A 22,252-nucleotide genomic window follows, 5' to 3' on the forward strand; every position below is an offset into this window, starting at 1 on the left:
CTCACATACAGGCACAATCTATTCAACAATTTAGAACAGAGCCATTTGTCTAAATATGGACCAGCTGTAAAACTCTTTCTTTAGTGAGTAGTAGATCTTAAAAACATACTATAGAAACAACTCCTTTGCAAAATGGGAAACAGCAAATTCTCATGGTAATTGCTTACTTTTACTTATGTGCTGTTATTTTTTTCCCCTCATTCAGAAAGGATACAACTGACTTAAATACATGGTCTGGCATAGTTTGCTGCTAATGTAATATTTCTTAAGCACAATTTTACATCGGAGCAACTGTCAGAGTATCAAATGCTACTGCTACTCTAATGCTCTAAGAATTCTTAAATATTTCTTTCTTTCATGAAGTTTTATCCTGTCCATTTTCTCAGTCTCAGCAACAAATACAGTCAAGTATGATACTTCATTTGTTTTAAGCTGATCTGGCTTGGTTTAGCGTAATCTGCAATCACAGATTTCTTTGGCAATAAGAACTTAAATGTAATCACAACAGCTAACCAGAAAAGGACACTGCTGACCAGCGTACACCACCGGAGACGTGGGGTTTAGAATGCGCTTACCTTCGGGACAGAGGTCACACGGAGTTTTAACCTCTCATTAACATCTCAGCATTTCCCTTTAATGAAGGAATGCAAATTCAGTAACATTCAGTGGATGCTCAGTATAAGGCAAGAAATAAGAAGTACAGGTCTGGATTCATGGAACAGCTAACGTGGCAAAGGCCAGGACTTTTTAGGAGTGGCCAACAGGCTTATTTTGAAACTATTCTTTAAACCTACCATTCAGCAGAAAATCTAAACATACGGTCGATTTTGAGTATGGGCTCAGTTCCACAAATTTCAGTGGGGTATTGGCAAAAACTTAGGTGCTTTTCCTGAAAGCCAGTACACGTCAGCGTAAGTTTGTGTATCTTGTTTCACAGACTACTTTACGCTTGGTTTCAAGGCTAAGAAGGATGAACTGTACCCAAGTGGAATGGTGCCACCCATGTCAAGAGTAAAAATTGGGGTACAGCAAAAAAGAATTGGAAGCAAAGACTCTTTGGCAAAGAATCTTCCCTGTGCAAGCCATAAAAGTGCTATTCCATAATGAGTAAGGCAGAACTCATTTTCTGCACCTTTAGGTGGCAGGATAAGCAGTCTTGAAAGCTATTCTTCACCTATTTGTGGAAAAAGAGCTCTTTTTAAAAAAAAAAAAAAAAGACAGGTAGACAGTAAACGAGCCATAGCTGACAAGTGTAACAACACTAAAGATCTATTCTTACTACGTTATGCCAGCTGATGGCAGAGGGGTGCAAAAACAGCAAGCACTATATTAAAGAAAACTTCCTAATGTCATACATCTCCTTGAACAGTATTTGCTATGTCTGCTTTCAGAAATGTTTCTACGAGCCAAGTTTTATTTCCAAAACTATTGCAAATAGTTACATAAATATTTGGATATCAGGCTTGCGCCAATCTGTGCTAGGAGTTGCCGTTCATACTGGAGGTATTTTATAGCCACTTTGCAACCTCCTGGTGGGTACATCACTCACTCCAGAAGACTCAAAAGTAAGTGGAATCAGCAGCCTTCAAGAAAGGCTCAGAAGTAGTTATGTCTGCAACAACTGTCACTTGATAATGTTGAGAAAGGAATAAATAAATAATGATTAAATTCATGCAATGGCTGAGGGAATCAATTGATGCAATGCATTTGTTTTGACAAGCAGTTCATTCAGCTCTAAAATGATCCTGAATTTCCCAGCTGCTCATAAGATTTTCCAAATCTAATAAGATTTTTGTATTTTATTTTAACGTTTCTCTCAAATTTAACAGCAATGAAAATAATAGTGAAATTCAGGTGCTCAAAACTGTACTATGTGGTGGGTTTTTTTGTGATGTGAAGTCTTTCCAGTCATAATGTATTTTTTATAAAACCTGTTTAAAAATTCAGAACAAATAAAAGTGGCTCATCTACTATTTTATGGAAATGTAGAAATAACTGGTAAGAACTTAAAATTAGGAAGAGCTGCAGACCTCATGAATTCAGACCTTTCACTCTCATTTTCCCAGAATCATTCAACTTCAGACTAAAATGAGTATAAACATCAGTAATAATGCAATATGCTGCCATGTTAAAAATGTGCAGTATGCAAAATCACTACCCTCCTGAAAAAAAAAGCTATGAAAAATTTAGGTTTTAGTGAGGAAAAAATACTCTCATAATAGCTATAGAATTTCAAATGTCTACAAGGCAGATACTACCCTACTACAACACCACATCTCCGGTATTATGACTTTCCCCTATCATTCTACTACCTGAGTGATGTCAGTGTAAATTCAGGCACCATTAGTAAATTTTTGACCAAACATATACACAGCACTGACAAAGGAGTAAACAAGCCTTCAGCTTACCAGTATATGTAAAAAAGACACTGACAAAATGGAAAATAATATTATTTTTTTTTATGATAAATTAATTCTATTATTTCCTCATTGCCCCGGTAAAGCGAAAAGCTAGACACTATTTACTCATCAATCCTTTATTCTTTTTTTAAGAGTTTTTTTTACTGCAACCCAACACTGTTTACTTTGTAAGTAAGAAAATGGTAAAACTAAGTAGTCACGGAAGAATCCTCAATGCCTGTGTCCCTTGCTTTCTCTCTCCCTGCGCTTTAACTCTTCTTTGTAGCAGTATGAACAGTAATTTTCAGTCTCAGGACGACCATAAAAGGAACAGTTCTCCTTCTTACAGCGGTTCTGCTGGATGGAATATATTGGGCAAACTGTGCTTCTGCCTTGATTTTTATCATTGTTCAACCAGGTCTGAGGAGCATCCTCATCAGCATATTCTAAGCAGTCTCTGATATCGCCAGTATTGAATCCATTTGTGTATGTCTGAGACTTGTGTTCTGTAGGCATGGCATAGCTGAGCGATTCCACTGTGTTCACGGTACGGATGCCGGATATCCGGGCTGGGCTATAGCTTTGAGAAGACAGTGATCTGTTTTGTTGGGGATAGGTGGCACAGGTTTTTAAGGTGCCAACCACTGGCTTGTAGGTATCATCTTGGAAGCTCGATGGCTTGGAGTTGACATCATGCAAATGGATGACACTTTGCCTTTGAACGGGTGGCGTATGGCTATAGTGGGCAGATACCGGAATGGGTCCGCTTTTCTTAGCACCATTAGTAGGTGAAGAAAATGACCCAGGAGTGGGACTAGTGCGATCCTTAAATTTTAAAACCAGTTGAGTTGTATGGCTTTGAGGCAAGACGGGTGATGCCCTATCCTGAGGAGATGTTTCTAATTTTTCTTTTGAATATGCTTCTGGCTCCAGTTTCCTATTAGACGACCCATTCTGTGCAGCCTTTTTCTCGGCATCCTTTCTTTTCTGTTCCTGCTCTGCGTTGAAGCGCTCCTGCGCGCTGGTCAGGTAATAGCCTATCATCTCCTCATGGAACTGATGCCTGTGACTGGTCAAAAGAAGGCCAGCAAAAATAAACTTTCGTTCACCCTGCATGGCAGCTCTCAAAATATTTAGGCTGAGTTTCACGTCAGTGCTGTACTTCCATGGGTCAGACTGCTTGTCAGAGAAGGACTTAGTGTTCATCTTTTCAACGGGTGAGTTGCTAGCTCTGTCAGTCGGGGATGGAGTGGTCTTCTCAGATGGAGAAGTGCTCGCAGACTGTCCAGATTCCTCTTTGCTGCCTTTTCGAGACTTAGACTTCTTCTCTTTGACTTTCTCTACCGCATCACCATTTTTTCCATTCCCTGAATTGGCTCTGCTCATTTTGCCATGCACCAGGCCTCCGAGGCCACCCATATTCTTTTTCAGTTTAATCCCCAGGGTTTTACTGAGGCTTCCTATTTTATTGGCAACCGAATCCGTCCTGTTTTTGTCTTTATCTTTCCTCTGTTTGTCCTTTTCTTTTTCTTTACTGTTTTTGCCATTATTGCCGTTGGAATTACTGCAGATGGAATCTCGGTCCGAGTCCATTGAGTCAGCCAGAGACTGAACGTCTTCCCCAGCTGAAGCTGTAGGGGATTCTGGTTGAGCCAAAGGGGCCTGCTATGGAAAAGTAATTATAATTAGATACAGCAAAATCACTTTCATACAGGGACTTGGTGCAAAAAGACCCCAAATCCAATACAGGTTTTGACACTGATTTTAAAGATACTTCTTTATTTATGCCCTGACACTTTCAACTGGTTTCTTCACCAAATAAAGCTTATTTGGTTGTGCTGACTATGTATCTTGCTTGTTTCTATGGTAGCTTTTGGCTCATTTCAACCACATTTGCAGAACGGAGGTCATTCACTCAGAGTTTCTGTGAAAATCAGTGTCAGAATAATGGGGAGATGGAAGTTAGTGCTGCTGTTGAGGGCAGGGCTGCAGCACAACCTCCCTGCTGCGCAGCGGCTGGTCGGCGTACAGAGTCCGGCCCCTCAACGCAATTCTGCCTCTCAGCCAGGGGCAGACAGAGAAACTAATACTGTGATGGAAGGGAAATGAGGTTCTGTTGAAAGCTGTGAGGGGAATGCACCACACAAACCTGTAGGTAGCAATATTTCAAAAGTCATCATGTTTGAACCCCAACTTATTTACATTCGTTTCTTCATTGTTCAGGTCTCTGGTGCATAAAACCAAAGGTACGATGCACCAGAGCTAAACATCTTGCCTGAAATATTAAACATTAAACTTCAGCAAGCAGAATGAAGAATACAATGAGGTGTATTCATTCTTATTGGAAATAAAATACAGATAAAACTGCTGCCAGAAGTCCAAGTTCCAACTTATATTTTAGGTAAGGTGATAAAACATCTTTCTTGAAAATGCAATAATGAGGATCCTAGGATACTTTAAAATGTGGCTGTGTTCATTTACTCCTGCAAAACTTAGTCTTGCTTTCAGGCATCATGAAGCTAATATCTGCTGCTAGAGATAAATATGAAACATTTAACTAACCATAATGATTCAGAGAAAAAAAAAAAAAGCTCTGGAGATGTATATACTTCCAGTGTAGAAATGCATGCCTGCTTCTTGTCCCTGGGTCCTCCAGTGTCCTCTCTCTCTCTGGAATCTCTGATCCCCCATCAGCCCATTGGGAGCAGAGCTGTTACCCCACTTGGCAAAGGAGGAGATGAGCGCAGAAGTGACCTGACCACACTCGCCTGGCAAGTGCAAAGCAGGGAGAGGTAACTCAGGTCCCACAAGCTTCAGGCTCACAGTTTACAACTACAGGAGACCATTTTACCTCTTTTTTTTCCTGATACGGTAGCTACCACTGTAGAAACTGTAGAAAAATGCATTTTTCCCCTCTTGCAGCTTGTTAAATGCTTTCTCCTTTTGTGTTCTGTTCCTCCTTTCAAACCCCATCTGTGTAGGCTGTCTAAATCACCTCCAACCTCTCCTAGCAACCCTTTGCCTTCAAGACTAACCCCTCAATCTATTCCATGTAATTTGCAGAGAAATTTGCAGCTGACTAGGGGGCAGCTGAGCACAGTTCTAAAATAGCTTTCTGAAAGAGCCAGGCTCCCGTTCAGCGCCCGTCTGTGCCCTTTTGTCAGCCACTCTAAACTGGGAGCTGTGCAGGGGGGCGAATGTATTCCCAGAAAGCGAAAGGACTCAGGACTGGTGACCTCACAGTGGCATTAGGACAGCAAGCCAAAGTTCTCAGAAAACTATGGTGAGAAAAGGTCTATTTTAAGGTTTTTCTGAACTACACGGCCTACCAAAATAACTGACAGAAAGATTAAGCTAGAAAATACATTTCAGAACAGAGTTCGAGTTGCCAAAATATGCAAGCAACTCTGTTACTTAAAAAAACCAAAAAAAACCAAAAAATAACAAAAAAAACCAACTAGAAAAATGTATAAGCCTGATTGCAATGACAGTGAGCCATGAGTGCCTTGTCCGTGCTGCCAGGACCCTCTGGTGTTTCCAGGCAGCCGGCCAGTCCAGGTATGGCCCCACACGGCACCCTGCCGTGCCCGGCATCTTTCGTCTTGGTTAGACCAAAGGGGAAGTTACCTTACCCGTGTCTCGGATGGTATTCGTATCCATGTTACATTCATATAGCTGTGTAGAAGATTAAGTTTTGCCTCAAGAGACAGAATCAAACTAAGGATGAAAAAAAGAAGGGAACAAAGAGTCAAAAACAGCCTGAAAGAAAAAGCAGTATTTCTTAACAGGGAGAGATGCAACAGCAGCCCGAATTGTGACCGCCAGATGGATACCCACCCAGGTCTTCTCCCATGTCACCAGAGAGCATGAACAAAGCCCTCTCTGTCCACAGTTCTCCCAATGCTTCAATCAGGTATGGCTCAAGACATTTTACTGCTTAACACTAAGGTTACAAAAAGGTCTTACTTGGCCAGCCTGGTGTTATCATTGTCATCTTTTCCCCACTCCCAGTCTTTCCCGGGATCGACCGCAAAGTGCAAAGGCAGTAACTTGTGTTCAGAGTCAGTCAGGGGGATCACCGCTGAAGCAGAGAAGAAACAAGGATTGGGGTGGGGGAGAACAAAAACGACAAAAAAATCAATTAGCTGGGAAAAGCAGCGTAACTGGTTGAAGAAGGGCAGAATTTCAGTGTGCTGCAGAATTGTCTCATCCAGCGCACCACAAATGATTTGTACCAGGCTCCATTTCCCTATTTTGATGTTTGTGCAATAGGAGAGGACAGGTTAATACACTGATTGCTCCTTGAGTGAAAGATTGCCACCTGTGGAGGAGGGGAGACCTCTGGGAGAACAACACTGCCATTTTGTAATGCGCAATTAACATTTCCTGGAGACAGACCATTAGAATAGCAGAAAGCAGTAAAAAGTTGAAATACTCCTGCCTCTATCTCTCACACAGATGCACATAATTAATTATTTTGTCTTTTCAGTTTAGTACCTTTTTGTTTTCCACTGTCAAAGAAACAAAAATATCTTGAGAATAGCATTAAGAAACAAAGCAAAACGCAGTTACAGGGATTTGGGACTCAAACTGTGAACCAACATAATTGAGGAGCACAGATCAACATAGATACCAGTTGAGGCCTGGCTTGCCTGTAGTGGAAAGGCCGTTACTGCTGTTACATCCCAGCACTACTGTCTACCTGCTCCGGCCCTTCTGCCCCTTCCCCTTGCTGCTGGGGCTCTGCCTTCTGACACACGTCCTGGTGACTCTGCTCTATGCTCCGCATGCAGGGACTGCTCTCTGCTTTTACAGAGTGCCTATCATTCATTGCCAGCAAGAAACTAAGAGAAAAACACTGCCAGCTTTAATTAAAGTCAACAATTTGGTTCCATTTCATTAGGGGGGAGAAAAAAAAAAAAAAAAGTAAAAGCTGTTGAGGCACTGGGTGGGATCCTCAGCATGGTGTAGGTCAGGGCTGCTTCTCTGACAACCAATCAAGGAATTTAATTTTCTATACCAGAAACCTTAAGGGCTTTGTGTAGGTATTCATTCCAGCAAAGCCAGGGGGCAAAGAAACCTGGAGAAATCACCCAAACATCACGGCACTGAATTATTGAAAACTGATTGCGCTTATTGGTTATATGCTGTTTATAATCTTTTCTGCAGTTCAGAAAACATATGTTGTCACAACAGAGGTACAGCATTTTTTGGTTAAATATTGTTCCTCACCAAGCAGGACGCAGGAAATTTAATCAACATTTTAGAGTAACAGGGTGAAGTCATTATTTGGTTCCGACAATTTGACAGCAACTGCAGAATGTATATATATTTTTTCATCTTTGCAGACTGGAAATAAAAAGGTCAAACCTCTAAAAGTTTCATGGAAACGTTGCCCCCTGCTGCTTATAATAGGTAATTCTTGAAATATTTTCCCCATATTAACTGCAAATATAATATAGAACAGCTGGAGTCTCATCAACTTTAGTTGCAGATACCACTGTAAGATGCAAGCACAGAAATGAATATTGTAAGAGGGTTTAGCTCCTTAAAAAAAACCATCAAGGTGAATAAATAGCAGGGAGTCTAACTCCACAGTTCAAAATACACGGTAAAGTCAGAGCTGCCAAAGGACAAGAACATAAGAAACATACAGGAGAGGTGACAACTGAATAAACTTTTTAACACTCAGTGGTGTAATACTCTGCTCCATTCAATGGAATTATTGCAACAAAGGGGGTGGCATAACTGATAACACCATTAACTGATTGTTTTTCCCAAGGAGAAGACATGTTCTGCCAATTAACTGAAGTACTAGCAGGTACTGACTGGATTTGCAACTGACCTTACAATGCAGTATCTCAGCCTTTTAAAGGAAGACGGCAACTTAGAAGAGTGCAGTTCACAACACAGCACTTCCACTTCTGGTAGCACCTGACACACAGGTACAGCCTGGTAGAGAACGGGAATGTGATCCTGATATTGGGAAGCCTGGACTAACGAACTGTCAGAGGTGAATCGCTCTCTTTGGGAGGTAAACCTCAAAAAATAAATTTGAGTTTCTTTTCTATGGACAGCTTGGAACTAACTGGTTTTCACATAGTCCAATAAATAATCATTTTTAGAAACAAATTTTAAAGGAATCCTTTTTAAAGCTTGCCGTTTCTAGTGATACTGAAAATCCATCTATTAATATGTTTAGTGATACTCAATTTTAAAACTGATTAAAAAAGATTTTAAAATCTTAATATCTAAGTACAAAACAAAGCTTAGAGCTGATCGTCTATAGCATGTCACTCTTGTCTTAACCAATATACACACCGTAAAACATACCGTCTCCATCTTCAAACAGAAATTTGTTAATTATTATTTTTCAAACTCTGAGTCGAATGTACACACATTCTAAGGGGTAGTCTGAGGTTGGTATGAAGCAATACCAGCTTCATGCAAAATGTATCTGCTAAAGTAGTGGAGTTTCCTCTCTCTCAGGGAATTCTGTTTGGTATCTGGGCTTTCTTGTGGAATTTCCCCACATTCCTGACAGAAAAGTATTTTAACGTTAGGACTGCAAGCAGGATCCATCCCATTCATTTCTAAAGCAAACCCAATGCAGCATCTTCCTGGTGCCCAGCCACATCAGAGAACTGGCAACTTCGGTGCGGTACTTTGGGTGCACTGGGGTTTGGATGCTCACTAGCTGAAACCGCACTATTTGAAACACCCTACAGGTCCTAATGCCATACATGGGATACGTCAAAAGTGACAGCAGCTATTTCATCCGTGGCAGTTTTAAGACACACAGCGAGGACGTTCATGCCGTTCCTCAGTTGGGTGTATTGCCTTCTGTGTGGCAAAGTCACAGTGCTTCCCAGCGCTCAAGTGTCATTATTAATATTCTATGAACACCACCACTTTAACTATTTCTGAAAATACTAGTAAAAGAAAGTGCTGACACGGAGACTGACATACTGCTGTTAAAACCCACTGTCACACCTCTCACACTTGTTCAAACTGATGGTGGGCAGCTGTATCGCCGCTGGCTGCCTGACAAAGCACGGGAGCGTGGGAAGCTCGGAGTTCAATGAAGCGGTCTCAGGGGAGGTTGAGAACTGGTCTTTATTTTCCATAAACAAAGATACAAAACACCTGCATAAGTATAGCCTGCATGAATGCAAAAGCATTTATAGGTTTGCGATCAGATGTTGTGAATTTCAAAACAAAAGGGCCTTCAGTGTCCATCGGAATGCCAGCTGTGTACTGGTAAAGAGAAGACAGGTCAAAATGTATTTTAAATCCTCTCCAGACAAGAGGGTATTAGCATGTTTTCTCTCTTTGTATACATTTTATATTAATGCTCAAAATGATCTGATAAACAACTATATGCCAAAGCAGAACTTCAAGCGTTCTCATCAGCATTTATTTGACCACACATATTTCACAAATATAAGACGTACTGTCTCCTCCACAAAACAGCTTCTTGGCAGCTTAAACCTGTGTGTATGTACATGCAGAACTTCAGACAGCTTCAGGTGCTGCTCCCAACACCCAGTTACGTGGCTACAAATACTATGACTACAAGTTATGAATGGCCTGGCTATCAGAGATGCGTCTTTTAAGGAGCTGTAGCTCTGAGCTCCCAGCTGCATTCCGATAGTTCAAAATCTGGCCACGTACTGTGGCACCTGTGCCGTTGTCTTCCGACTCGTACAACTGTGGCTCTCCCTTCCTCTCTGCCAAAGCTGCCAGCATCTCTATGCTGACAAGGTACAAAAAATAAGCATTATTAGAGCATCCTTGTGCCAATCTACTTCCTGCCACAGCATTTGAAGGACAATAGCAGTGCTGTGTGAGCTGTTGGGCTGCTGCAGCCTCTAACGGCAGCCAGCTTGGCAGCTGGAGGCTGAAGCATTCACTTCATCCCAGACTTAATGCCAAGTGCTCTGTGCTGCTCCACGGAACTGAAGCCCGTGTATTCAAGGCCCTACAGTAAAACATGTAAAATCGGATCATACAAAACAAATACTATTTTAATTCAACAGCCCTGATAATTAGCCTGGATGAACTTATACATGAACAAAGCCAATACTAAATGTTACCGATGCTATGTTGGATACTTGGTAGTTTTTTCTCTCCCAACATCTTTCCTGTGTGACTCCAGGTGTAGGAAAATCTTCCAGAAAGACAGTTTCTGACCACAAGAAGTATATTTAACATTGTTGCTAGCACTTGTGGGAGAAATCAAATATGCGACCTTGTCATCAAACCCAAGATCTCGCAGTGTGTACTTAGCAGTAATATATGGCTTGTAATATTAGGAGTATTTCAGTAGGTGGCATCAAGGTGTATCACTGACTGCTTTAACACATACTGAGCGGCAGGGTCAGAGGAGCTGAAGCTGAGTGTCCCTCACTGCCTTTTGTCAGCCCTGTCACTTGGAGGATGCCACAACAGCAAAAGGTTTGGTGGGTGGCAGCTACTCTATCTGAGGAGTTATTGTAGATACAGTTAAGTTCTCTGTATTTAATATTTATACACATAGGCTCTTGTAAGACCCCTGATAATGAAGTACTCTATGAAGGCAGATAGATGTGCCTGAAATAAGTGAGGTTACTGTCAGTCTACTGATATTATTCTGATCCCAAAGGTTAGAAAGGAAGAAATCACTCTGCCTACTCCAGAAATTGTCTTGTTCCACCACCAACGGAACTCGGACCTAAAAAGGATCAAGACCAAAGACATGGAGGCCTGTTGTACAACAAGACAGCTCTACAATTTGTAACATAGACATATGCACAGGAGCTGCTAACTTAATAGCATGTTGACGTTACAGTCCTGGCTGCAGTGTTTCATCAGCAACTACCAGCAGTGAAACAGTATCCTTAAAAAGGCTTTCCAGAACTCTTACCTTCACATTCATATCACATTACTGCATTCAAATGGTATGAACTTGCTTTGCAGGCTTTCATTTCTCACAAGGTGTTTCACATCATACCTCGGTGTACTGCTTTGGAAACAGTTCCTGTGTGAAAAGCACTTTCCTAAGGGCCGCTCCTCTACAGACCGAGGGCTGGAAGGCAGCTGCAGTGTCCCAGGGTACAGTGCAAAGGCCAGACCTAGGGCCAAGCACCTACCTACAGGTACCTGAAATAGCCATGTGCCACCCCGGGATGAACAGTTGGACTGAATTAATTTTCCCATTGAATATCTGACATCTAGATCAACCTTTTTTCCTATTACTATCTTACGAGTCAGTCTCCTCTTCACCAACACAGTGTTTGCCAATAGCACAGGCAACCCTTTGTAGAGTCCTTCCCATCTCAAATAGCCTCATGTAAAAAACTCTCCGCTCCTTCCAAGAAGGATGACTTGATACCAAATTCTTGCATGAAGATGTCTACAACAAAATCTGTCATTCAAGAGGTTTTTTCCTCCTTTGCATCATTTTAACGAATGTCTGTCTTTCTACTTTGCACAGCTGCAGCATGCTGATGGTCTCATAAGCGTGGAAAATGCCTAATACATCCAAAATGAGATGAAATGCACATGGGGTTAGGGAATTAAATGGAGGATATTCAGTTGTCTCTAAACTAATCTTTAGGAAGGAGGACTGAATGAACTTCACTCAAGAGATCTCAACAACCAGCACGCAACCCATGTTTACTTTACAGGTAATGTGCATTCATAAAGGGTTTAAAACACCTCTGCAGTGCCAGCAGGAAAAAACAAGAAAAAAAAAAAAAAAGAAGGACTCATACCTAACAGCAAAACTCCACTGAATTTTTCTAAAGCCTCACCATGTTTTTGGCAAAACATTTTCCCTTCCCCACAAGAGAAGCAAAGACAGATAGGAGTTCATCTCTCAGCCTTCCATTATTAAGCAAATAGGTCTTCCAAATAAAGGTGGTTATAGCTAGCTCCTCGGTTACTGATGCAGGAACAAACCCAGCCCTGAAGCTCTTGTCTCCCCCAACCCCATATCCAGGGGCTCAAACTTGACACAGAAATAGCTGGTCAGACTTTGCTGTCACTGTTGTGAAGTACAACAGAAAACAGCACGATGATAACATAAAAACATTTCAACTAAATGTTTTTAAATGAGAAAAGTGCATTTAGCACACTAGTAGAGAGATTTTTTACATTACATCTGTTCTCAATAGTGTTTTCAATCTGACTTATACTTAATCTTCTGAACACTTTGCTAACCCAAGTTAACAATGGCCTTCAGGAACCCAGAAGCACAGTGGGTAATTATGATTATACCTATTTACATATATGGAACTGATAGAAAAGGTTGAAGTGCCCAAAACAGAGAGTGACAGCCCAAGGATTAGTTCTTGGCTCCTGGTCTTGTGATCAGACCATTCAGACTCCTAAGAACGCAGCAATAAAATTTAGCAGATATTGTTTCCTTTCCGATAGATAAACACTCCTACAGGTAGAAGAAAGTACTTTGTGCATTGTATTCACTAAATACCCGTGGGTTGCTGTGTTTATAGCATACCTTGTTCTCTCTGTTGATCTTTTTGTTCCATGGAAACAAGAGCAGAGAAATGGGCCTGATCATAGGCAAGCACAAGAGGTGAGCAATGGCATCTGTTAGGTAGAACTTCAAGTGGCAAATAAATTCCTCCAAAGGGTATAGGTGCAAACGCTGTAAGAAAAATGAGATTATTTTTTTTAACTATGTCAAAGAACAGACAATAATGTTGGTTCTATTGTATGTAACAATTGTGCTACAACATTTTCAGCACTCCAGGAGAGCAGCCTGGAGTAATCAATGCAGAAAACAGTCATAACAACAGGTAAAATTTCATTATAAAAACCTCAGGAAATATACTGTATACAATAAGGAAAACGTTCTGCTCTTACATATATTTCACTTGATCTAATTGTTTACTTGTAAAGATATTAAGGTCTTATAACAAAATCTTGATGACTCTTGCACGTGTATGCGGATTTGTGCCTTCCTGTAATACTTCTAGGTAGAAGGATATTTTCTAACAATCAGCAGTAAATACACTATCAGTTCTCTTGGTAACGTACTCCGCTCATGCTTTGCATTAACAGATTTCTATAAGAAACATTACAAACATGTTTATAGTCCACACACATGTCACCAAACACATCATATATGTCTGAATGTGTATATGTATGTAGATATAATAGTGATAAGGAAAGATTCTTTCTCTGGAAAAGGGGCTTAGCAACTTATGAGGATTATCAAGATATAACAAAGCTATGCAGGGGGAAGATTAGAAGGGCCAAAGCTCAATCAGAACTCAGCTTGGCCACTGCAGTTAAAGACAACAAGAAGAGATTTTTCCAGTATATCAACAGAAAAAGGAAAACTAGGGAAAATATAGGTCCACTGATGAATGAGACGGGTGCCCTAGTGGTGGAAGACACAGAGAAGGCAGAGTTACTGAATGCCTTCTTTTCTTCGGTCTTCACTGATAAAGCCGTCCCTCACGCATCCCATACCCTGGAGGCAAGGGGGAAGGTCTGGAGAGAGGAAGATTTTCCCTTAGTTGAGGAGGACCGGGTCAGAGACCACTTGGCCAAGCTGGACATTCATAAATCCATGGGCCCTGACGGGATGCACCCGCAAGTGCTGAGAGAGCTGGCAGATGTTATCGCTAGACCACTCTCCATTGTCTTTGCAAGGTCATGGGGAACAGGAGAGGTGCCTGAGGACTGGAGGAAGGCTGACATCACTCCAATCTTCAAAAAAGGCAAGAAGGAGGACCCAGGAAACTACAGGCCGGTTAGTCTCACCTCTGTCCCTGGGAAGGTAATGGAGCGACTCATTCTGGATGTCGTCTCCAAACACATAGAGGAACAGGAAGTTATTGGAAGTGGTCAGCATGGATTTACCAAGGGCAAATCATGCCTGACCAATCTGATAGCTTTCTATGATGTTATAACGGGTTGGCTGGATGAGAGGAGAGCCGTAGATGTCATCTACCTTGACCTTAGCAAGGCTTTTGACACTGTCGCCCATAACATCCTCATTAGGAAGCTGAGGAAGTATGGGCTAGACGAGGTGACAGTGAGGTGGATCGAGAGCTGGCTGAGTGACAGAACTCAGAGGGTTGTGATCAGCGGCATAGAGTCCAGTTGGAGGCCTGTGACGAGTGGTGTCCCTCAGGGGTCAATACTTGGACCAATTTTGTTCAATATATTCATTAATGACCTAGATGAGGGGACAGAGTGTATCCTCAGCAAGTTTGCTGATGATACCAAGCTGGGAGGGGTGGCCGACACTCCAGAGGGCCGTGCTGCCATCCAGTGTGACCTAGACAGGCTGGAGAGCTGGGCAGAGAAGAACCTAATGAGGTTCAACAAAAGCAAGTGTAGGGTCCTGCACCTGGGAAGGAAGAATGCCAAACACCAGTATATGTTAGGGGCGGACATGCTGGGAAGCAGCTCTGAGGAGAAGGACCTGGGGGTCCTGGTAGACAGCAAATTATCCATGAGCCAGCAGTGTGCCCTTGTCGCCAAGAAGGCCAATGGCATCCTGGGCTGCATAGGGAAGACTGTGGCCAGCAGGTCGAGGGAGGTCATTCTCCCCCTCTACTCTGCACTGGTGAGGCCACAACTGGAGTACTGCGTCCAGTTTTGGGCTCCCCAGTTCAAGAGGGGCAGGGAACTACTGGAGCGAGTCCAGCGTAGGGCAACCAAGATGATTATGGGACTGGAGCACCTCCCTTATGAGGAAAGGCTGAAAGAGCTGGGACTCTTTAGCCTGGAGAAGAGAAGGTTGAGGGGGGACCTGATTAATGTTTACAAGTACCTAAAGGGTGGGTTTAAGGAGGACGGCGCCAGGCTCTTTTCAATGGTTCCCAGCGACAGGACAAGGGGCAATGGGCACAAGCTAGAACATAGGAAGTTCCGTTCAAATACACAGAAAAAATTCTTTTTTGTGAGGGTGACAGAGCACTGGAACAGGCTGCCCAGGGAGGTTGTGGAGTCCCCTTCTCTGGAGATTTTCAAGACCCGCCTGGATGCAGCCCTGAGGGATGTGCTTTAGGCAATCCTGCTCTAGCAGGGGAGTTGGACTGGATGATCTCTAGAGGTCCCTTCCAACTCTGAAGATTCCGTGATTCCGTGAAAGATTTTACACTTGTTTATATACAATTATGGGAAGCAGCACGTTTGGGCAGGAAAATTCTCTCAATATGTTTGCTTCCAACCAATTATTTTTCCTTTTGCCGTGAAAATATGAATCCTTATTGCTAAAATATTTCCAAAATGAGCACAAGGAAAAAGTAGATCCAAAGAATGCACTGTTTTTACTAGAGGCTGTTTCTTTGAAGAGGAATGCTGCATCCAGACTTTGGGACGGAGAACAGGATTGGTTTTGAGGCATAAATCTGCATTTTGGTGAGTCTATCCAAATTTTATGAGTTATTAGTCTTTTTGAAAACCTCTAGTTTCTACATGCAACATTTAAACTGGGGTAAATTGATCATGCTGGTCCATAAGGCCAGCAGTGAGAAAAACACTGATATCGTCACAGAATCAGATCGGGTCAAGGAGAAGATAATGTGGGGGGAGAGCAATTTGGGATAGGAAAAGTTATGAGGAAATGAAGCAATAATGATGGAGTCTGTCAGAGCAGATAGCTCTCACACAACCGTTACTTGTAGCTCACAATTTGAATGGAAACATTTTCCTGCGGAAGTAAATTTCTGTAGATTGCATCATGTGTTTAACATCCCCCTTTAATCAACCAAGCATTCCCCTTTAGTTAAGCAACATACTACGATTAGTTAGTATTCTATCGGTTCACGGTAAAAAGGGAGAGAGATTAATTTAACCATTCAAGTCCTGCTCAGACAGCTGTCCAGCTGGCTACACATACGGGTCTAACATTTGTGCGCTCACACATACAAACTGAATAAAACATTCTGGAAACTTTTGAGTGAGAGGCTGCAAAGGAGCTCACGACAACAAAAAGCCAAGGTATGCACATTCAAAATTCAGTTTTTCCAAAGTCAGATTAGATTGATTTATGCAGAGTTTTAAGGGTCACTGAAATAACACAGCAAAATTAGAACCTTGTTAACCTAGAGCAGTGTTGTGGCTACCCTGGCCGGCAACTAGAACCGGGCAGCCGCTCACTCACCTCTCCCCTTTCCCGCCGGCAAGAAGGGTGGGGGTGGAAAGGGTGGGGGGGAGGGGAAGGAGGGTAAAGGGAGAAAAAAAACCACCCTCATGGCTTGATATAAAGACAGTTTAATAGAAACAATAACAGAAAAGGAAAAATAACAATAATAACCATGAGATGGGTCACTCTCACTGCCCCAGGAACTGGCACCATCCCGAGCAGTGATCACGGATTCCTGCCCCCCCAGCCAACTCCCATTTATACACTGAGCATGACATCTGTGGTATGGAATATGCCATTCTCTTGATCTGTCTATTCTTCTATGGGAAGCTGAAAAAAGGCCTTGAATAGTATAAATATAACTTAGCAACACCTAAAACCAATATGCATTAGTGACATCCCTTTCACAGCAATCACTAGAAAGAAAATGAACTTTCCCAGCTCAAACCAGGACAACCAGTAAGAAATGTAATGTGTTCTGTAATTTGGTGGCTATTAAGTTAATACTAAATATCTAGGATAAACAGATTTTCATCGAGACTTACATAATTATCCTGCATTTTTTACTTTTATCTAATAGAAATGGTTAAGTATCATTTTGCTCTTTTTTTTTTCCTCTCAGAAAAAGGCAGCATTTATCCCATAAAGACTCAGATATGTTACAGCTGGGACTTTTGTTTGTGATAGTTTACGATTGATTCAATTTACATAGGTGCATAAATTTCTAATGAAAAACTCTTACCTTCTCCCCCTGAGTCTCGTAACATGGTGTCTGCTACTACAACAATTGGTCTTCTCAAAATATGGGCTAAGACAAAAACATGGAACTCTTCTAAGCTTTCATACACTGGATCTTCTGAATTATCGACTCTGTAAGACACGGCATGGAAACTTTTTGAAACAACTTGAACCAACCATTGAAATTTTAGTGAACCAACACATTGCAGCAGCTATTTCTGTTTCCTTGTCGCTCATATTCACACTCTTCTGAAACACATATTCCAATTATTGAAACAGGTAGTGTAAGAAATTGGAAAGGAAAATATATTTTTGGAAAAATAAAATAATAGCAACAGAGAAAATGTTTTCACTTGCAGACTCCACACTAGTTTAGTCAGCAAAATTCATTACTTTCTGATACTATTTCGTAGCCTAATGGGAATAAAAAAAGGTAACTCTTAGCCAAACTCCTGGTGTAAATCTGTGTTTGTCACAAAAATCATGATTTCATGTGACACCCATGCACATAGACTCTACAATGAAAGGTGATTTTCTAGTTCTTCTAAACAAAATGCAGGTGAGATGTAAGAAACGTTGGTATCAGCTTGAGCAGGAGGAATTTAACTTACAAAGTTGTCAGCTTTTTTTCTTTGGTTATTACCAAAACATACTTTTTTAAGATGGGGAGGGGTACCTGTGTAAGCAACCGGAGATGCATTTTCCTGTTACGTTTTCTAAAGAGATTAATTTCAACTACTTTCAGACATCTAAAATCAGAAGTCTAAGCATTTCACCTTGACCGCCTCTACAGATAACAAAAAAAAGATAAGCACATCTGGAAGTAGGATCATCCCTCGCCTCTTAAGCATTTGCCCAAAGGTGAGATGAAAATTCTCATTTCTCTTTACAGAATATGGAAGGAATCTAGAACAAGATGCAGGCAGGTGAGACAAGGCAAGTATCTTTGCCAGTGGAGTTCTGTGCTTCAGAAAACACACCTTAAAATACACCTCTGCTATTCTGTTCATCTGAAGATATTAATCTTATTTTCTCAACCTATAAAATTTTCAAAAAAATTTTCTTCACATATGAAAGGACAAATTCAATTGCTAAATTTGTTTTAAATGTTCTCTTTTTTTGAAAAGCTTACAAAATGCACAGTTACATGCTTCATGGCTCAAAACTTTTGACAGCAAGAAGAGAGAAACTTTATGTTACAGAACATGTGCTACTAACTTTTAGGGATATGCAGCTGATCACTAAATGCAATGGGGTACTTTTCCACAAAAAAAGGAAGACTGAAAACCTGACAAAATTGAGTGACAAAATTAATAAAAATGGTTTTCCAATTAGCATCCGTATGCTTTGGATCAGCCCCACAATCCTCCAGGAAACGGAAATGCCCAACACCTTTGGAAAGCTAACCTATAAAGTCAATCAATTATGAAACAGATCATGCTTTTATCTGGACTGCAAGAATAAATTTGTTAAATTCCCCACTTGTCCAGCTGAACACTTCCAAGCCTTTCTATGACTTCGTAAGCATGTTTTTTAGAATTTTTGGTTTTGGTTATCTTCCTTCCTTTTTTCCTAGTTTAATGTCATTAATGTCACTATCACATTTTAAAGCTTTGCCTCTGCCTAGAAGACAGAAAGAAACGCACTAGATGGAAGACAACTGAAAAATGGTAGGGTTGTGGGAAGCAGGCAAAAGTAAAGATATTTTACATCTGAGTGCTACTTAAAAATATAATACAGTCAGAGCACCGCTTCTGTGAGACGCGACAAATGAAGGTGGGCAACAGAACCTACACACACTCTTAAATGAAGGCAGCGATTGTCCTCTTATTGTTAGGTGTGCAGAGAACTTCCATAATTAACTGTCATTAATTTTCATTATATGGGGAAAATGGTAACTGAACACAACCGTATGGGCACTGCTGTAGAACACGTGGGACAAATACAAATGACCTTTGCACAGGTCTGACGGCATCCGGCCCATGACAGCACGATGGAAGTTATTAGCAGTAGGCTGATGCAGGCTACAATTCTCTGATCAAGCAGGGAGACACCTCTCCTTCCCTGTAGCCCTCCTCCCGTTACTCAAACTCATCAGGAAATTTTTCCTGATGTTCAAACTAAATTCCCCATCTTGCAATTTCCTCTCATATTCCTTACTAAATTCTTCCCTGTTGTTGGCTGCGACAACTTTTCAGCATTTGCAGTTCATTATGTCACCCTCAGAGTAATTTTTTAGCCAAAAGGAAGTTAGAAGAATCATGTTATTGGCAAGACAATACGCTACAAAGATTTCCAGCTATTTTCTCACATTAGCATTTCCAGACTATCAGTCCCAAAGTTTTTCTTCACATCCTCTAATTATTCCTCATCTCCTAGAAGTAAAAGGCATATTCCAGATGCAGCTGTACCCAAAGGACCTTTATCCCTTTGGTCAGCTGATGTCAAGCCTGACTGCACACCAAGTCAAAAACTCCACTGGGCTTTTTTACTCTTCAATATGACATCACCAAGTTGCTTAATTATTTATGATTAAATATTTATGATCATATTCACACATCTCAAATCCTTCTTCTATATTACACATCTGTTTTCCATTGCTCATTTTCACAGAATCACGGAGTGGTTGAGGGTGGCAGGGACCTCAGGAGGTCACCTTGCCCAATGCCCCGTTCAAGCAGGACCACCTCCAGCCAGTTCCCCAGGAGGCTGTCCAGACAGCTATTGAGTATCTCCAGGGAGGAAGACTTCAAAGCCTCTCTGGGAAACCTTTTCAGTGTTCAATTTTATTTCATCATTGCTAGTAATTCACGTGGGCCACCTTGTATGATTTCAGTGCCACTGCTGAGGATTCAGTACGAATTTTCCTAAAGATTAATGAGAACGAAAAATCATCATTAACCAGTATCCATAGCAACCTGGCATGTCCTTTGATCCACTTATCATTCCACTTTTTTTCATGGACCTTTTTTTATGCTAACTACATTACATGGCCATGAAAACTGTGGACAAAATAATTTTGTCAATATAACATGTAAGCAAAGGAAATTTAAGAAACTGCAATTAATTCCTGTTTATGTAAAGTTAATTTTTAAATAATGAAATCCACATATATAAGAGCATATAAATCTGCATTGCAGAATCCTGCTCAAGCAGGGCACTTTGACTAATCGATTTGTCTTGATTGTAAGAACAAATTAACAAAGAAAGAAAAAAAAATTAAAGAATCTCAGTCTGTCCTACAAGACCACTGATATCTCAAATCCAAACAGAGTGGACATCTACTCCAAAGAGATTTTCTTTCCTATGGAAAAACTAATTTGTACTGCAGCCAGTAATGAGAAAAACCTCAAAAAGCTGAATCAGGAAAGCGACCTACCCTGCTGTCCCACCTGGCCTCTGCAGTCTGCTCCTCTCTTCTGCCTGTAAGCTCTGAGCAAGATCTGTTTTCATGTCCTTGGATTTCCTTCTAGACAAGCAAGGTTACCACAGGGAGCTGTTTTTCTCATGCATACGCTCCAGATTCCCAGTTTGTCTAACAGACTCCTAACAGATATTCCGAGTTTAGATAACGTTTCAGGATTCCCACAGAGCAAGAGACCAACGCCTGCGGACAGCTGAGATGTGCTGGAACAACATGACAAGCATCAAGTTCTTCAACCTGGTGCTTAGGTACAAGCACGAGACCAGAATGAAATCTGAGTTCATATCTTGATCTGCCACAATCCCATTCCTGAAACCTCTTCTTTCCCTGCTTAAGAATCCCAAAATTTAAACGAACATACAATACAGCCACAGCTTACTAGCAAATACAAATTTCTCCGTTAGGCAGCTGAAGGAACCTATCCATTGATTTCCTCACACACTATTTCAGCAACGAGCTTCAACTCAAACATAAAAAATTGGACATTAGTGGGACATTTCCCTTCTTTTCTTCAGGGGAAAAAAAAATAAAATTATATACTGCTTTGACTAAAGGAGATACACAATGTAAATGTTTTAAATTCCAATTTTTATTTCTTAGTCTTTAAAAACATCAGTACTTTTTTTCTTAGGCAAAACCAATACATAGTAAGCTGTTTTCAAGGCACATAATAAAAGAGAAAACCTGCATCACCTTTCCCTAGGTTATTTTGGTTTGAATGTTATTTTGTATTTAATTGTGTGGGAACGCATGCTTTTGTGTAAAGCATCTTTGTGCCGGGTGAGATGCAACCATCTGTCAAATAGGACACCCTGAATTCAACAAAAGCTTGTTAAATAAGGGAAAACCCAATCACTACATCGGTGCTAGTACTTAATTTTAATATACCATAATTCTGATCCTTCCTTTGCCTTGAGTGTTATCTCTTTCCTAGAGCCTGTGGGATAGCCACTGTTTTCGCATCTGAAGGGCTGCCTGAACTAGCATATTTGAATCATCACGGCAATTTGATTATTCCAGCCTGTGTTTGGCTTAAGTACAATTTACATCAACTGAAAACAGGCCAGATGAAAAGATTTATTAGCCATCGGAAACTTCAGCTAATCAGCAAAAGATATACTACTATAATGAACCTTTTTCTATCTGCACCCTATAATTGCTGCATATACTGAACGGTTAAAAAGGAACTGATCAAATAAAAATAGTTTTAAAGCAATGTCTTTGTTAAATGATCTAAACTAAATTCTCTACAAGATGAGGGTGTATGATGGACGAAGTAGTTTTGTATGAAGAACTGTATGTTGAAATACTCTGAATACCTAACCGAGCCCGAAACCTCGCACGCATTTGAGAGGCGCTTCCTAGCTAAATGGTCTGGTTTTCTGCCTTAAATAAAACCCTAATGACACAGAGGAAGATTACAGCAATATTCCCTCCCTTCTTCCCCATTTAAAATCACTTGACTTTATTAATAAGGTGACAGTTAATACTAAATAAGAATAGCATCCCCTTTCAAAACCTGTATCAGCTCACATCACAAAGTCTAGCTTTCAGCTCTACTAGGTTTTCAAGCCACGAATA

At 41.0% G+C, this 22,252-nt stretch overlaps 1 protein-coding gene across 42 annotated transcripts in view; it reads right to left on the minus strand.

The window, feature by feature from the left end:
- Window positions 1-2,461: 2,461 nt before the first annotated feature.
- Window positions 2,462-22,252, minus strand: part of OTUD7A (OTU deubiquitinase 7A) — a 180,088-nt gene continuing 160,297 nt past the window's right edge. For 25 of the 42 annotated variants that reach the window (XM_074602099.1, XM_074602084.1, XM_074602110.1 and 22 more), the window contains 5 exons: window positions 17,252-17,379; window positions 12,901-13,050; window positions 6,366-6,480; window positions 6,032-6,116; window positions 2,462-4,064 (listed from right to left, as the gene is read on the minus strand). In XM_074602099.1, coding sequence (XP_074458200.1) covers window positions 2,631-4,064; window positions 6,032-6,116; window positions 6,366-6,480; window positions 12,901-13,050; window positions 17,252-17,379 — 1,912 coding nt within the window. In that variant the 3' untranslated portion in view covers window positions 2,462-2,630. The remainder of the gene's footprint in view (window positions 4,065-6,031; window positions 6,117-6,365; window positions 6,481-12,900; window positions 13,051-17,251; window positions 17,380-22,252) is intronic. The other 17 variants (XM_074602113.1, XM_074602117.1, XM_074602118.1 and 14 more) reach the window with 2 other exon arrangements.

This window comes from Larus michahellis, chromosome 9 (assembly GCF_964199755.1).
Source record: "Larus michahellis chromosome 9, bLarMic1.1, whole genome shotgun sequence".
Classification (NCBI taxonomy): Eukaryota; Metazoa; Chordata; class Aves; order Charadriiformes; family Laridae; genus Larus; species Larus michahellis.